This window comes from Rana temporaria, chromosome 1 (genome assembly GCF_905171775.1).
Source record: "Rana temporaria chromosome 1, aRanTem1.1, whole genome shotgun sequence".
In the NCBI taxonomy this organism is placed as follows: domain Eukaryota; kingdom Metazoa; phylum Chordata; class Amphibia; order Anura; family Ranidae; genus Rana; species Rana temporaria.
The window spans coordinates 50,269,065-50,286,890 of record NC_053489.1 but is presented as its reverse complement, the minus strand read 5'-3'; the positions used below and the strand labels follow the sequence as shown (position 1 = coordinate 50,286,890).

Below are 17,826 nucleotides of genomic sequence, written 5' to 3'. Positions count from 1 at the left end.
CAAAACCATGTAGTGCAAGGGCCTGCCTGATTGCATACAAATTGAAACACTTAAGGTTTGACCTTATATTATATGGTTTTGGTAAATCTGAAGACAAAAATCTGCAGAAAATCTAATAGTGTGTAAGGGGCCTAAGACTGGGATGCCATTAAAGTTCATGTGCGTGTAAAGGCAGGTGTCTCAATACTTTTGGAAAGATAGTGTATGTTAGATCACGTTAGGCTTTTTACATCAGAAACGCTGTGCATACATACAGTATTCACGCAGCTTTAACACAGAATAAGGATCTTTATTGTGACCCTGCAAGTGTCATTTTCAAATCTCATTGATCTCAACTGAAAATAACTGTCACTTTTATAACATAAAGATCCTTATCCTGGTGTAATTTTTGTTTGTTCAGTTACTTTAAGTTAAAGCAGAACTAAAGTAAAAAAATAGAAAAAACAAACTTTGATCAGGCTGGCATGCAATGTTTCTGTATAGAATCGTATTGTAACTGTACTATATACCTTCATTGTGTAAATTGCTGTGAAAACTGTTGGCGCTATATAAAAGAATAATAATGTTAATGTCCCTTCTGCAAAAAAAAAAAAACGTACCTGTCGTCTTACAGTATTCTGTAGAATGTACACTGAGCTGTGTATCTGCAGCCCAGTTTATATTCCAGCATAGCACCTGTGTTCTGTCGAGAAGTGTCCCACATCGAATAGTGCCCGCGCATGCGCAAGACGGAGCCGCACTCCAGCTGAGTTGCCGATCAGCTGGAGTGACGTGACCAGGGCCGGATTAACATAGGGGCTGATGGCACGCAGTGTATTGTGGGGCGCTCAGTGGAAGAACATCCCGCGGAGCGCCCCGCAAATTTGAGTGTTCGCCAAACGGGCGATGTTCGGGCCACTCGATCTAAACTGCTCACCCAACACTATTAATTATTATTTGAGGTAATGATAGAGGAAGTGGTGTATTAATTGCATTTTGGTAGTTTGGTTTATTTAATTTTTAATCTGTGTTATTTATTGATTGTTGTATTTTAATAGTGTGGATAGATTATTAGAATATAGGGCCAGATGCACGTAGACCGGGCGCAACTTAACTTTCCCGATTTAAGTTACACCGCCGCAATTTTTCCAAGTTAGTGCCCGATCCACAAAGCACTTACCTGGAAATTTGCAGCGGTGGAACTTAAATCCGTCCGGCGCAAGGCGGGCAAAAATCGAATGGGGCGAGTCCCATTAAAATTAGGCGCGCTCCCGTACTGCGCATGCTCCGTCGGGTAAATTACCCGACGTGCATTGCGCTAACTGACATCGCACCGACGTCATTTGCTTAGACGTTAACGTAAATGGCGTCCAGCGCCATTCACGGACGTCTTACGCAAATGACGTTGATGTTTAAATTTCGACACGGGAACGACGGCCATACTTAACATGGCTTAAGAGAACTAGGGCTCAGCCCTAGTTTTACGCGGCGTAACCCGACGGAAACTACGTAGATTTAGATCGACGGGCAGTTTGGGACGTTCGGGGATCGCCGTAAGTCTTCATTTGCATATTCTACGCCGGCCGCAATGGCCTCGCCACCTAGCGGCCGGCCTAGAATTGCATCCTTAAGATCCGACAGTGTAATTCAATTACACCTGTCGGATCTTAGGGCTAGCTATGCGTAACTGATTCTATGAATCAGTCGCATAGTTAGAAACAGAGATACGACGGCGCATCAGTAGATACGCCGTCGTATCTCGTTTGTGGATCTGGCCCATAGTTCTCATTTTTATAAAAAATGTTGTGCTAATTGCTCTTATTGGTAATTTTGTTGTGTCACGGTGTCTTGTTCTTTTCATTGTTGTGCTCTTGTGTTGTCTTTGTTAAGTGTGGCTGTGTTGCAATATTTTCCCCTTGGGGTTAAGAAAGTATTCTGAATCTGGATTCCAAAATGCTCAAGTGTAAGTTTTAAAATAATACTTTTTTACTTTTGAGTTTAGATATGGTTTAAAGCGGTAGTTCACCCTCACTGACTTGATTTTACCATCGAGACAGGCATTGTAGCGCGAGCTACAGTATGCCTGTCCCGATTTTTTTAACCCCGGACTCACCTTGTAATCGTACATTATAGATTTCGGCTCCCGCGGGGAATGGGCGTGCCTATGGAGAGGGAGGATGATTGACGGCCGGCCCTGGCACGTCACTCTCCCCGAAGACAGCCGGAGTAGGTCTCGGCTCTTCACGGCGCCTGCGCACAGGCTATGCGCAGGCGCCGTGAAGAGCCAAGCCTATTTCGGCTATTTCCGGAGAAGCGTGACGCGCCAGAGCCGGCCGTCAATCATCCTCCGTCTCCATAGGCACGCCCATTCCCCGGTATCTTCGATGTACGAGTACAAGGTGAGTACGGGGATAAAAAAATCGGGACAGGCATACTGTAGCTCGCGCTACAATGCCTGATTTTATGGTAAAAGAAAAAAAATTTTTTTTTTGCGTTGATAGGGTGAACCCCCGCTTTAAAAAGTAACAGGTTCTCTTGACAGCAGACATTACACAGAGTTTATTTTATGTATCTGTGTTTTCCTAATGCTGTAACTTATGAAAAGAGTAAGGGGTTCACATGGTGCTCCCCCAATTGATGTTGGTGGGCTCAGAGACAAAGCCCATTTTCTTAATTGAAAAATAAAAAAAATACTTTCCTAAACAAAATATTATAAATGGGTAAGACTTACCAAAAATGGGCTCATCTGTGCGTACTGGTAAAGAAACAGATAAAAAAAAAAAGCTGTTAAGGAATGCCAAGAACAATATAACATTGTGAATAAACATTTCCTATATGTAATAGATTTCACTTCTTTCTCCTTCATAAGCTCATCTGGTGTTCTGAAAAAATAAGTGTTATTTTTTACTTTTTGTATATACATACTATGGCCCGGATTCACAAAGCACTTACGCAAAAGTATCGCCGCGTAAGTGTAAGTATGCGCCGTCGTATCTATGCGCCGTGCCCATAAACTGAGATACGCCTGAAAATAGGCTCCATCCGACCGACGTAACTTTCCTACGCCGTCGTATCGTGGGCGCATATTTATGCTGGACCCATTTGCCGCTCCCATTGATTTCCTATTCAAATATGGAAATGAGGGAGATACGCCGATTCACAAAAGTAGTTGCGCCCATCGCATAATTTACACGGTTTGCGCAAGTCGTACGTCCGGCGTAAAGTTATTCCCCATATAGGAGGCGCAACTCATGCAAAGGTAGGGACCAGGGAACACAAGCCGTCGTATCCTTTGTCGTTTACGTTGTACGTGAATATGACTAGGCGTAGGTTACGTTCACGTCGTAGGCAGTGATCCGTCGTATCTTAGGGAGTAGTTCTGACGTGATTCTGAGCATGCACACAGGGCGGGGACCACGGGATGGCGCATGCGCTGTTCATTTTAAGTACTTCTATGACGCTTGGCCCATCATTTGCATGGGGTCACGCCTCATTAGCATGGCTCACGCCCACTTCCACCTACGCTGGCTTACGCCGTGGAAACCCAGCGCATCTTTAACAGCGAATGGGAGCAAGTGCTTTGTGAATCCAGTGCTTGCCTCTGTGCGCTGCTCCGGTGTAGCGTAAAAGATACGCTACGGCAGCATAAATATGCGCCGATGTATGTGAATCCGGGCCTATAGCTCTGACATATTACATAGCCCTAATGATGAGCATGTCCAGCAGGATTCACTCCGCCAGAGTTCCATTGCATCCAAACATAGACTCCACTTTGAGGATCTGATCATTTACTCCACTATTAACGTTGACACAAATTCATTTAAATATTTATTAAAGTGTATGTCCAACAAAACCTTTTTCTTTTCTTGTTTTGGTAGACCGAGGAAGGATTAGAACCCCCCTCGGGTTGTTATTTGTAGCCAAGGCTCCATTAACCACTTGCTGTCCAGGGTAATTTTTCACACACACGCACACGCACACATGCACACGTTAAATCAGCATTTTTTTGTTCCTAGAAAATCACTTATAGCCCCCAAACATTATATATATTTTTTTAAAAGCAAAGGCCCAGAATATTTGTCCATAAAAAAAAATACACATTGAGTAATTTTAGTGCACACAAACACAATATAATACCCAATTTATGTTAAAATATAAAAAATGATTTTGCGTTGAGTCAAGGGTGTACCTATACTGCAATTGCGACCTGGCCCCATGCTCCAGGGGGCCCGTGCAGCCCCCCTGTACACCTGGATACAAGGAGTGCCCGGGGCCTCTCCATTTTCTTCCTGCAGCAGTTAAATGCCTGTGGAAAGGAGAGGAGGAGAAAGAAGCAGGCATTCAGCCACTGCAGGAGGAAAATTGAGAGATCAGTTCCTCTACACTACAGTGATGAAAATAAGTATTTGAACACCCTGCTATTTTGCAAGTTCTCCCACTTGGAAATCATGGAGGGGTCTGAAATTGTCATCGTAGGTGCATGTCCACTGTGAGAGACATAATCAAAAAAAAAAAAAATCCAGAAATCACAATGTATGAATTTTTTTATTTATTTGTATGATACAGCTGCAAATAAGTATTTGAACACCTGAGAAAATCAATGTTAATATTTGGTACAGTAGCTTTGTTTGCAATTACAGAGGTCAAACGTTTCTTGTAGTTTTTCACCAGGTTTGCACACACTGGAGGAGGGATTTTGGCCCACTCCTCCACACAGATCTTCTCTAGATCAGTCAGGTTTCTGGGCTGTCGCTGAGAAACACGGAGTTTGAGCTCCCTCCAAAGATTCTCTATTGGGTTTAGGTTTGGAGACTGGATAGGCCACACCAGAACCTTGATATGCTTCTTACAGAGCCACTCCTTGGTTATCCTGGCTGTGTGCTTCGGGTCATTGTCATGTTGGAAGACCCAGCCTCGACCCATCTTCAAAGCTCTAACTGAGGGAAGGAGGTTGTTGCCCAAAATCTCGCAATACATGGCCCCGGTCATCCTCTCCTTAATACAGTGCAGTCGCCCTGTCCCATGTGCAGAAAAACACCCCCAAAGCATGATGCTACCACCCCCATGCTTCACAGTAGGGATGGTGTTCTTGGGATGGTACTCATCATTCTTCTTCCTCCAAACACGGTTAGTGGAATTATGACCAAAAAGTTATATTTTGGTCTCATCTGACCACATGACTTTCTCCCATGACTCCTCTGGATCATCCAAATGGTCATTGGCAAACTTAAGACGGGCCTTGACATGTGCTGGTTTAAGCAGGTGAACCTTCCGTGCCATGCATGATTTCAAACCATGACGTCTTAGTGTATTACCAACAGTAACCTTGGAAACGGTGGTCCCAGCTCTTTTCAGGTCATTGACCAGCTCCTCCCGTGTAGTCCTGGGCTGATTTCTCACCTTTCTTAGGATCATTGAGACCCCACGAGCTGAGATTTTGCATGGAGCCCCAGTCCGAGGGAGATTGACAGTCATGTTTAGCTTCTTCCATTTTCTAATGATTGCTCCAACAGTGGACCTTTTTTCACCAAGCTGCTTGGCAATTTCCCAGTAGCCCTTTCCAGCCTTGTGGAGGTGTACAATTTTGTCTCTAGTGTCTTTGGACAGCTCTTTGGTCTTGGCCATGTTAGTAGTTGGATTCTTACTGATTGTATGGGGTGGACAGGTGTCTTTATGCAGCTAATGACCTCAAACAGGTGCATCTAATTTAGGATAATAAATGGAGTGGAGGTGGACATTTTAAAGGCAGACTAACAGGTCTTTGAGGGTCAGAATTCTAGCTGATAGACAGGTGTTCAAATACTTATTTGCAGCTGTATCATACAAATAAATAGTTAAAAAATCATAAATTGTGATTTCTGGAAATTTTTTTGTTGATTATGTCTCTCACAGTGGACATGCACCTACGATGACAATTTCAGACCCCTCCATGATTTCCAAGTGGGAGAACTTGCAAAATAGCAGGGTGTTCAAATACTTATTTTCCTCACTGTATATGCAGATGCCCCCACCGCTCCTTATATCCAGCTTCTTTCCGCTGCACCCCCCCCCCCCCGTGTGCTCTCCAGCCCCACTGTGCTTTCTCTGCTCTCTCCTGCCCCCCTTCCACTGTCCCCCACAGCTCTCCTGGGTTCCCCCCTCCCCTCTCCCTGCCAGCTGCTGCAGGGGATCTGTCAAGATGGAGAGTAAGGAAGGGGCCAGTGAATGTGAGATTTACTGGCCCCTTCCTTTTCTGAATGGAGTGCCAGTGATCACTGAGTCGATCAATTCATAACTGAAACATAGTAAACTGTGTTTACTATGCTTCAGTTTGTAAATGGAGATGGGTTTGGGTGTGTTTGGAATGCTAGTCTCAACCCACCTACCCGATCCTGATAGGAAGCTGATGCTGCACACGGCTAATCACAGACAGTGAGACATTTCCCGATCTGTGAAGCTGCAGAACAGGAAGTGTTTCAATGCCTGTTATTAGTGTGCAGTGTCGGCTTCCTGGTGGGATTGGGTGGCTGGGTTGGGACTAGGATCTCTATTTGGGAATAAACGGGAGACTCTGTACAGAGCTATTCCTGTCTATTCATTCTGTGCAGCTGAGGCTGCAGAGATGGAGATTGAGGTGTCTGTTTAGACCCCTGATAATTCACCAAAGCCCCCAACAGGGCTCCAAAAGAAAAATTGCAATAATAATAAAAAAATGTAATTGTAAAAAATATATAAAAATATAATTTTTTTTGAAAAATAATAAAAAAATAAAATAACTAAAATAAAAAGTTGCTGACACCAGTGGCGGAACTACCAGGGTCACAAATGTAACACTTGCAACCAGACCCTGGCGTTCCTCCACGGGTTCGGAGGGAAGGGAACCAGCTGGATGCCAGGGGTGCCCTTCATGGTTTCTTGCACGGGGGCCCTGAAGGTTCTAGTTACGCCACTGCTAGAACATGTCAAGACTCAAAATTGCATGTCCCCAGTAAAAGGCAAAAACGAAGGTTACCAACAACGTTTTATAATCGAGGCTTTAAAAGTCTTTACAGGTTATTAGAGTAGAGTTAATTGTGAATGATGGCTCTAGAATTATTGCTCTCACTCAATTGAATGTGTGGTGCAATCACTGTTTACCTATGTGTGTGGGACCTACACACACATTTACGTTGCATGTATGTGGGGCGGGGTCGGTGGAATTGGGGGTGCTTTTACATTTTTTTTATTACTATTATTTTATTTTAGTAAAATGCATTTTTACACTTTTTTTTTCATTTAATATTATTGCTATCACAAGGGGGCCAACAATGTCCCCATGTGAAAGCTTTGGGAGGGTGATAGGTACTCTTCATGGAGACATCAGGGGGCTATTAGATGTTTCCCCTGCCTTCCAAAGCACTTAATCAAGCATATGTCATGCTTGATTAGCTGCTTTTCTGTTCTATAACTGGAAGTGACGAAATCATCATCAATTCTGACTTAATTCACACGAGGTGATCGGGAAATGGATGTTCCTCCATCTTCTCAGTGCTCACTGATCCTGCTGATTACCGCAGTCCTGGGCTCCCCAGAGGATGGGATCCAGTAAGGCTGGTGGTGGGAGGGGGTTGGTATCAACCTCTTGCAATCCTCTGTACAGCAGCATTTAGGCTAGGAGTGAAAGGGGCAGTCCTGCCAATCAGGTGTGTTCAAAGTCGTATGCCTTGTACACACGATCAGAATTTCCGATGAAAAAAGTCAGACGGAATTTGAGTTTAGAAATAGAACATGTTTTATTTTTTTCCGATGCAAAAAAAAATTCCGATCATCTGTGTGGAACTCCGACGGAGAAAAAAACATGCATGCTCAGAATTCGACGCATGCTCGGAAGCATTGAACTTCATTTTTCTCGGCTCGTCGTAGTGTTTTACGTGGACGGTCGGAATTTGCTCTGACTGTGTGTATGCAAGACAGCTTCAACAGAATTCCGATGAAAAATTCCATCGGATTTTATCCCATCGGAAATTCCAATCGTGTGTATGATGCATTACAGTTTTTTTTCTTCAGGAAGCAGCCACAGTCTGACCAAAAAAATCTGTCCTCTGCCAGCATGCTGAAAACCATGCTGTCCCTCTTTGTGGGAAAGCAGAGGTCTATCTGTAGAGGTTTGACACATCCCCGACTGAGCTAAAGCTAGAGCTCTCCAATCAGCAAGCAACATCCCATTATGAGACATATTGGCTTTTGTGTTTATTTTGCAGACATGTAAAAGGTTTTATCATCACACAAAAAAAAAAATAATGATATGCAAGAAAACTTTAAAAGTGGCTTATTTTGAAAATATTTAGAACTTACCATTATCAATTAAATCACTCAACTCATCTGAAAAATAAAATAAAAAATAGAAATATTATTATCATCATTGTCATCATCAAATTATCATTAAGCAATATTAATAAAAGATATTAAACAATAATGATAAAAATACAGTCATGCCCGAAATTGTTGGCACCCCAGAATATATATATTTTTTTTCAGAAAATCAAGTATTTCTCACAGAAAAGTATTGCAGTAACATATGTTTTGCTATACACGTGTTTATTACCTTTGTGTGTATTGGAACAAAACAAAAAAAAGGGAGGGAAAAAAGCAAATTGGACATAATGTCACACAAAACTCCAAAAATGGGCTGGTCAAAATTCTTTGCACCCTTTCAAAATTGTGGATAAATAAGATAGTTTCAAGCATGTGATGCACCTTTAAACTCAACTGGGGCAAGTAATAGGTGTGGGCAATATAAAAATCACACCTGAAAGCAGATAAAAAGGAGAGAAGTTCACTAAGGCCCCTTTCACACTGGGGCGGGAGCCGTGGTGGGGGTATAGCGCCGCTAAAAATAGCGGCGCTATACCGTCGGATTTTCTGTGGGATTCGCCAGCTAGCGGTGCGGTATTAACCCCCGCTAGCAGCCGATAAAGGGTTAATACTGCCCGCAATGCACCTCTGCAGAGGCGCATTGCGGGCGGCGTTGCCGCGGTTTCCCATTGTTTTAAATGGGAAGGGGCGGTGAAGGAGCGGTATACATACCGCTCCTCTCACCGCTCCAAAGATGCTGCTTGCAGGAGATTTTTTTTATCTCCTGCCAGCGCATTGCCTCAGTGTGAAAGCCCTCCGGCTTTCACATTGAGGTTGCTGGGCAGGAGTTTTTCAGGCAGTATAGCAGCGATATTTTTAGCGATGTACCGCCTGAAAAACTCCTCAGTGTGAAAGGGGTCTTAGTCTTTGCATTGTCTGTGTGTGCAACACTAAGCATGGACAACAGAAAGAGGAGAAGAGAACTGTCTGAGGACTTGAGAACCAAAATTGTGGAAAAATATCAACAATCTCAGGGTTACAAGTCCATCTCCAGAGATCTAGATTTGCCTTCGTCCACAGTGGGCAACAATATCAAGAAGTTTGCAACCGATGGCACTGTAGCTAATCTCTCTGGGCATGGATGGAAGAGAAAAATTGATGAAAAGGTTAGTCCGGATGGTGGATAAGCAGCCCCAAACAAGTTCCAAAGAAATTCAAGCTGTCTTGCAGGCTCAGGGAGCATCAGTTTCAGTGCAAACTATCCGTCGACATTTAAATGAAATGAAACGCTATGGCAGGAGACACAGGAGGACCCCACTGCTGACACAGAGACATAAAAAAAGCAAAACTAAAGTTTGCCAAAATGTACTTGAGTAAGCCAACATCCTTCTGGGAAAACATCTTGTGGACAGATGAGACCAAGATAGAGCTTTTTGGTAAAGCACATCATTCTACTGTTTACCGAAAACGGAATGAGGCCTACAAAGAAAAGAACACAGTACCTACAGTGAAATATGGTGGAGGTTCAATGATGTTTTGGGGTTGTTTTGCTGCCTCTGGCACTGGGTGCCTTAAATGTGTGCAAGGCATCAAGAAATCTGAGGATTACCAAAGAATTTTGGGTCGAGTCCAGTGTCAAAAAGTTGGGTTTGCGTCCGAGATCTTGGGTCTTCCAGCAGGACAATGACCCCAAACATACATCAAAAAGCACTCAGAAATGGATGGCAACAAAGCGCGGGAGAGTTCTAAAGTGGCCAGCAATGAGTCCAGATCTAAATCCCATTGAACACCTGTGGAGAGATCTTAAAATTGCTGTTGGCAAAAAGGCGCCAATCCAATAAGGAGAGACCTGGAGCAGTTTGCAAAGGAAGAGTGGTCCAATATTCCGGGTGAGAGGTGTAAGAAGCTTATTGATGGTTATAGCAAGCGACTGATTTCAGTTTTTTTTTCCCAAAGGATGTGCAACCAAATATTAAGTTAAGGGTGCCAAGAATTTTGACCAGACCATTTTTGGAGTTTTGTGTGACATTATGTCCAATTTACTTTTTTTCCTCCCTTTTTTTGTTTTGTCCCAATACACACAAAGGGAATAAACATGTGTATAGCAAAACATGTGTTACGGCATTACTTTTCTGTGAGAAATATTTTATTTTCTGGAAACATTTCTGGGGTGCCAACAATTTCAGCCATGACTGTGTATTACCATGCATATTGTTCAATGAACCTTGTTTACATCTGGCAATACAATCTTTAAATAAATGTAATACTACTATTTCTTAATTGTATTAAGTAATATTAATATAGCAGCTTTTCTACAAAACAAAGAAAGCCAAGAACAGCTAAAGAGCAACCAGGTAAGAAAACATTACCAATACAAAAGCAGCCCAAAAAAAATCCATCTTTACATAAAAAGAGAACATTTAGGAGGGGCTATAGGTGCCCATTGACATTGGAGTTGATTTACGAGATATATACCTGGAAACTACAGGCCAGACAGTCTAACATCGATAGTATGTAAACTATTAGAGTGGATGATAAGGGACTATATCCAAGAAATTGCTGATGAAAACAGTATCATTAGTAGTAACCAGCATTGATTTATAAAAGAATAATCTGTTAACATTCTACAAGGAAGTGAGCTATCATTTAGATCGAAGGAAGGCCTGTGGATGTGGTGTATCTGGATTTCGCAAAAGCATTTAATACAGTTCCCCATAAATGTTTACTTTACAAATTGAGGTCTGCTGCTATGGACCACAGGGTATGTACATGAATAGAAAATAATTGTATGTGTCAAGAGCAAAAATATATATTGGTACGTGACTTAAATCTATATACGTAAAGGGTTTGCTGCAGTTATAATTTCCCCCCAATAAGGTGTGGGATAAGTACTAAAATTGATATATCGGATAACCGCGTTAACCCTAAAATGAATTCTGTGACATTAAATGCTGTGTGCATCCATCAGTGACTTATTGTGCATTAAAATAGAGACATAAAAAACGAATAGAAATTCATATAAATTGTAATCACAGTAAAAAAAAAAGTGACATTTTTAAAAAGTTCCAGTGCTGCTATTTTTCACGATTAGTTCAGCCCCCGTGTTCAAAAATAAAATCTGTGTTTCAGCAAGACGTGATTCACCACCACCTTCCAAAGTTTGCACTCACCAGAAAGAAATGACAGAAACGCCTCAAATATATGCCTGGATTAGTTTATCCTTTTGTAAGGATATGCCACAGGTTTCACAACCAGCATTCAGTGATCTTTGCTCAAAACAAAGCACCATCATTGCACAACATTCCTTACTTTATTTTTGTAACATATATATATAGCAAATGTGCACTCACATGAAAAAGTGCCTTTAGACCGACACAAGTCTATCCAGCGTTCCGAGCGGCGTCTCTGCCAACCATTTAGTCTCCAGGAACCGGAATGCAGTGCAAGCTTCCTGATGACGCACAAGTGATGTAAAATGCGTAGAATCTAGTGAGTAGCGCCAAGGTTACATCCTGTCCCTAACCCCGCACGAAACTGAGGCTTGCACGGCACGCTGGTTCCTGGAGACGGAATGGTGAGCAGAGACGCCACTCGGAACTCTGGATAGGCTTGTGCTGGTCTAAAGGCACTTTTTCATGTGAGTGCACATTTGCTATATATATATATATATATATATATATATATATATATATATATATATATATATTACATAAAAATAAAGTGAGGAATGTTGCGCAATGATGGTGGTTTGTTTTCTATAAGGAGCAAAGGGCACTGAATGGTGGATTCTAGGAATATTGGCATATATGTTGTGAAACCCGTGGCATATCTTTACAAAAGGATAAACTAATCCAGGTATATATTTGAGGCGATTTTGTCATTGTCATTGCTTTCTGATGAGTGCAAGCTTTGGAAGGTGGTAGTGAATCACGTTTTGGAGGAACGCAATTTAGAATTTTGAACACAGGGGCTGAAATAATTGTGAAAAAAACAGCACTGGGACTTATTATTTCACTTTTTTCACTGTGGACTGGTTACAAATTATATGTATTTTTATGATTTTTTTATGTGTTTATTTTAATACATAAGAAGCCACTGATGAGTGCACACAGCATTTAATGTCACAGTATTAATGTTGGGGTTAGCACGGTTATCCAATATATCAATTTTAATGATTAAAAAACAGGTTACAGGGCAACCCAGGGAGGGGAGGTTCGCAGGACTTGGTGTCATGGGTTTCTATGGCTGGTTTATCTGAAATATGGAGAGCTAAGCATCCCACCACCACGTGCTATTCCCATCTTTCACAGACGCATCGCTCATCGGCTAGAATAGACCTAGCATTTGCCAATCAGGCTATGTTACCTTATGTAGGGGGAGCGGACTACTTGGCAGGAGGGCTCTCAGATCATAACCCACTCTCTGTCTCGTTGCTCTTCCCGGCGGGTGGGGGGGGCAGGAGTTGGAGACTGTCACCGGGATGGTTACAGGAGGAGCAGGTTTCCAATCACCTACTGGAAGCAGTTGACAACTACTGGACACAGAACGTGGACTCGGCTGATCCACTAGTAGTATGGGATGCATTTAAGGCTGTGATACGGGGGGAATCAATAACTGCCATTAAGAGGGTCAGAGTAGATCAGAATGCGACCATTCAAGACCTTCAGGACAGGGAAAGGGAATGCGCGTCTGTACACGCTACGGACCGGACGGATGTTTCTTATTCTGCCCTGTTGGAGGCGAGACGTAGACTTTCAATGCACTGTAATGATCTTGCACATACGGAGGCTGCACACAGAGCTAATTCACTGTTTTCTGAGGGGGACAAGAATGGGAAGCTTTTGGCTAGGTTGGTGGCGGAGCAAAACCACATAGAACACATATCGGTAGTGAGGGGACGTGATGGAGAACTGGTCGGGGACCCGACGGAAGTTCTAGCGGAGTTCCAGGCATTCTTTTCAACCCTGTATGCTCCGATACCACCGTATGACAAAGAGGCTCTGAATAATTTGCTAGGGGGCCTATCCCTTCCCAAGTTGTCGGAGGACGATAGTATAGCATTAGATGCTAAAATTACGAACAAAGAAGTAGTATCGGCGATATTTGCATTCCCACCTAATAAAGCGCCGGGTCCGGATGGCTTCCCGGCTGACTTTTACAAGGCGTATGTTGACCAATTGGCCCCTAGGTTATCGACGTTATTTGAATGCTGTCTGAAGGAAAAGGTGCTCCCAGCCTCCATGCTTGATGCATACATTATCCTTTTACTTAAACCAGGTAAAGATTCCCTAGAATGCTCATCGTATAGACCCATAGCGCTGCTTAACATGGACCTTAAGATTCTGACGAAAGTGTTAGCAAAGAGGCTGGCGCTGGTCATTTCATCCCTGGTGGATGTAGACCAGACAGGTTTTATGCCAGGAAAATCCACTGATACTAACTTGAGAAGGCTTTTTACACATTTACAGCTCCCTAATGTAGATTCGGCAGACAGGGTAATAGTCTCTATTGATATAGAGAAGGCCTTTGACTCGGTGGACTGGAACTTTATGCATACAGTTCTCGAGTACATGGGGTTTGGTCAATCTTTCAGACAGTGGATTGCACTTTTGTATAGTACGCCTAGGACAGCCATTCGCATGGGGGGATCCACTTCTGAGTATTTTTCGATTGGGAGGGGTACTAGGCAGGGGTGCCCCTTGTCACCATTCTTATTTGCCCTTATGATGGAGCCCCTTGCAGTGGCGCTGAGGGCGTCGGAGGGAGTAAAAGCAATTCGGGTGGGTAGTATAAATGAAGGGCTGGCGTTATACGCAGACGACCTTCTGTTGTTTCTCAGAGATCCGGGGGAGTCGTTGGTCACTGCTCTGGGTATCATGAACACCTTTACTACGTACTCGGGGTTGAAAGTGAACTGGGGCAAATTGTCCATTTTACCCTTAGATAAGGGGGCTAGTGAAAAAGCGGATCCCAACTTACCACTAAAGTGGGTTACACAGATAACTTACCTGGGTGTGAAGGTAACAGCGAATGCGTTGGATTACATGTCTCTTAACCTGCTCCCCCTTTTGACATTCTTTAAGCAGAAAGCATTGACTTGGCAAAAACTCCCTCTATCACTGATTGGCAGGGTTAATCTTCTAAAGATGAAGATTCTCCCAGTCATTCTATATTTTCTGAGGAATGCTCCGGTATGGATACCGAAGTCCTTCTTCAAGAAATTGGACAGCATCACGACCACATTTCTCTGGGCACCAAAATCACCTAGGCTGGGTTTGAAGGTTCTACAGGAACCATGGGGACAGGGAGGGTTGGCAGTGCCTGATTGGCGCAAATACTATTTGGCGGGGCAACTAGTTTTCATACATAGATGGTTAAGTTCAGATGCGGGAGATTCAGCTACTATACTGGAGGCAGCCCATTTAGGCTCTTATGAGACCCTTCGGTTAGCAATACACCGAGGTACAGGAAAGGACCTCCCGCTGACAGAATCTATGAAGGCCACAGTTAGGGCATGGGTGGAGGTGGAAAAATTGGCCTGTCCCAGCTACACAGGGGTCTCACCTTCGACTCCCCTGTGGATGAACCCGAAGCTCCAACAATTCTATAAATTTGACGATGCTGTAGGTTGGGCGAGCAAGGGGATCAAACTACTTAAGGACATTACGCGCGATGGGGTACTTTTAACGTTTGACCAGTTAAAGGTCAAACATGACCTTCCCAACACACAATTCTTCCGGTATTTGAGACTGAGACACGCATTCCAGACACAGTTTGAAACACAGACGGTTGCATCCTTTCCTTCAAGATTAGAAGACCTCCTAATGTCTGAAGATTTGCCCAAAACTCTATCAGTGACATACAAAGAATTGTTTAAAATTAGTCCTAAGGCCTTGGTAAAATGCAGAGAGCGATGGGCAAATGAGGTCCCTGGTATACAAGGGGAGGAGTGGGATGACATGTGGGATCGTCCGTTCAAATATCTGGTGGCGGCTAGAGACAGACTCATTCAGTTCAAATTTCTGCACAGAAGCTACTACACTCCAGCCAGGCTGGCAGTGATTTATCCGTCGGTGCCACCTGAATGTTGGAGGTGCACTTTTTCGCCAGCAGACACACACCACGTGTTTTGGGATTGCCCACAGATTCGGCAGTTCTGGACAGGGGTCACGTCCTGTATAGAGGGAGTGCTGGGGGTACCCATACCTAGAGAAATCAGTGTTTGTCTGTTGGGCTTGGTGGAGGAGGTGGTCCCATCTAGGGCGCATAGAACGTTACTTAGCATACTCCTATTTTACGGGAAAAAAGCTATTTTGCTCAAATGGAAGAGTCCGGGGGCACCAGAGATAGCATTTTGGAAAGGGCTGGTGAATGCTATGCTCCCATATTACAAGGCAACATACCTGTCTCGGGGCTGTGTGGGTAAATTTGAAAAGGTATGGAGGGCCTGGTACGAATCTGATCAGACGGTTGGATAGTGTGAATAGGTAAATAAAGTCTGAATTCTGCATACATTTCTATACCTGCAATTGACTGACTTCCGGTGCATCGGGAATATGAATGGGGATGAACTATCAGCAAGGTGTGCATCTCTTTTTCTTGCAGAGGAGCCCTGCGCTGATGTGTCGCAGGGGGAGGGAACTGAGTAGTAGGGGGGAGGGAGGGAGGGAGTTTCAATTGGGTTTTGCCATCTGCGATGGCTTTGTTGTATGCACATGGTCATGTTGACCAACGGTTTACTTGGTGTTTTACCAAGAAATGTATGTTTTGTTATGTCAACAAAAACTTTCAATAAAAAGAAATTTTCAAAAAACAGGTTACAGGGGCACGTCCAAAGGTTGGTGATAAATAGCGAGTACTCAGAATGGTCTGGAGTGGCAAGTAGGGCACCTCAGGCTCTGTCCTGGGACCGAGTATGTTTAATTTATTCATAAATTATATAGAAGATTGCATAAATAGTTATAATCTCAGCGATTGCTGATGATACAAAGCTAAACAGGGCAATAACTTCATAGCAAGATGTGGAAACCTTACAAGGGTGGGCAACTACATGGAAAATGAGGTTTAACCACTCGCCGACTGGCTTACACCAATATACGTCGGCAGAATGGCACATACAGGCAGATTAACGTACCTGTACGTTGCCTTTAAGACGCAGCATTGTGGGCGCGTGTGTGCCCGCCGTGAGCTCCGTGAGTGTGATCGCAGGTCCCGCGGAGTCGATGTCCGTGGGGATACCCACGATCGTCTCACGGAGAGGAAGAACGGGGAAATGCTGATGTAAACAAGCATTTCCCCAGTCTTCCTAGTGACAGGACGTTGATCATAGCTCCCTGTAATCGGAAGCGCTGATCAGTGTCGTGTCACATGTAGCCCATCCCCCCTACAGTTAGAACACATCCCTAGAACACATCCCTAGAACACACTAACCCCTTCAGCGCCCCCTCCTGGTTAACCCCTTCACTGCCAGTTACATTTATACAGTAAACAGTGCATATTTATAGCACTGATCGCTGAGTAAATGTGAATGGTCCCAAAATAGTGGCAAGTGTGTTCGATGTGTCCGCCATAAGGTCGCAGTCACAATAAAAATCGCTGATTGCCGCCATTACTAGTAAAAAAATTATAATTATTGAAAATGCCATAAAACTATCCCCTATTTTTTAGACACTATGGCCCAGATTCTCTAAGTGGTTACGACGGCGCAACGCCATATACGCCGTTGTAATCAGTAGAATCAGTTACGCATAGATAAGCATTAGATCCGACAGGCGTAAGGCTCTTACGCCGTCGGATCTTGAATGCAATCTTTTTTTTGGCCGCTAGGTGTCGCCTCCGTCGTTTTCCCCGTCGAGTATGCAAATTAGCTAGATACGCAAATTCCCAAACGTACGCGCGGCCGACGCAGTGAAGTTACGACGTTTACATTAGGCTTGTCCCGGCGTAAAGTTGCCCCTGGGTATATGAGGCGCAATCAATGTTAAGTATGGCCGTCGTTCCCGCGTCGAAATTTAAAAATTTACGTTGTTTGCGTAAGTTGTCCGTGAATGGGGCTGGACGCCATTTACGTTCACGTCGAAACCAATGACGTCCTTGCGACGTCATTTGGAGCAATGCACCCTGGGATATTCTTTAGTCGGCGCATGCGCAGTACGTTCGGCGCGGCAACGCACTTAATTTAAATGCCTCACGCCCCCTACCTGGCTAATTTGAATTAGGCGGGCTTGCGCCGGGTGATTTACGCTACGCCGCCGCAACTTTACAGGCAAGTTCTTTGAGAATAAAGCACTTGCCTGTAAAACTTGAGGCGTAACGTAAATCAGATACGTTACGCCCGCAGAGTTTTACGCCCATCTACGAGAATCTGGGCCTATAACTTTTGCACAAAACAATCAAATGCTTATTGTGATTTTTTTTTACCAAAAATATATACAATACGTATCGGCCTAAACTGAGGAAAAAAAAAAATGTAATATGTTTTTGGGGGATATTTATTATAGCAAAAAGTTAAAAATATTGCATGTTTTTCCAAAA

General features: G+C 43.6%; 1 protein-coding gene across 2 annotated transcripts in view; it reads right to left on the bottom strand.

The window, feature by feature from the left end:
- MALT1 (MALT1 paracaspase) overlaps positions 1 to 17,826 on the bottom strand; it is a 175,933-nt gene that overhangs the window by 59,885 nt on the left and 98,222 nt on the right. For both annotated transcript variants that reach the window (XM_040337760.1, XM_040337753.1), the window contains 2 exons: positions 8,293 to 8,319; positions 2,711 to 2,734 (listed from right to left, as the gene is read on the bottom strand). In XM_040337760.1, coding sequence (XP_040193694.1) covers positions 2,711 to 2,734; positions 8,293 to 8,319 — 51 coding nt within the window. The remainder of the gene's footprint in view (positions 1 to 2,710; positions 2,735 to 8,292; positions 8,320 to 17,826) is intronic.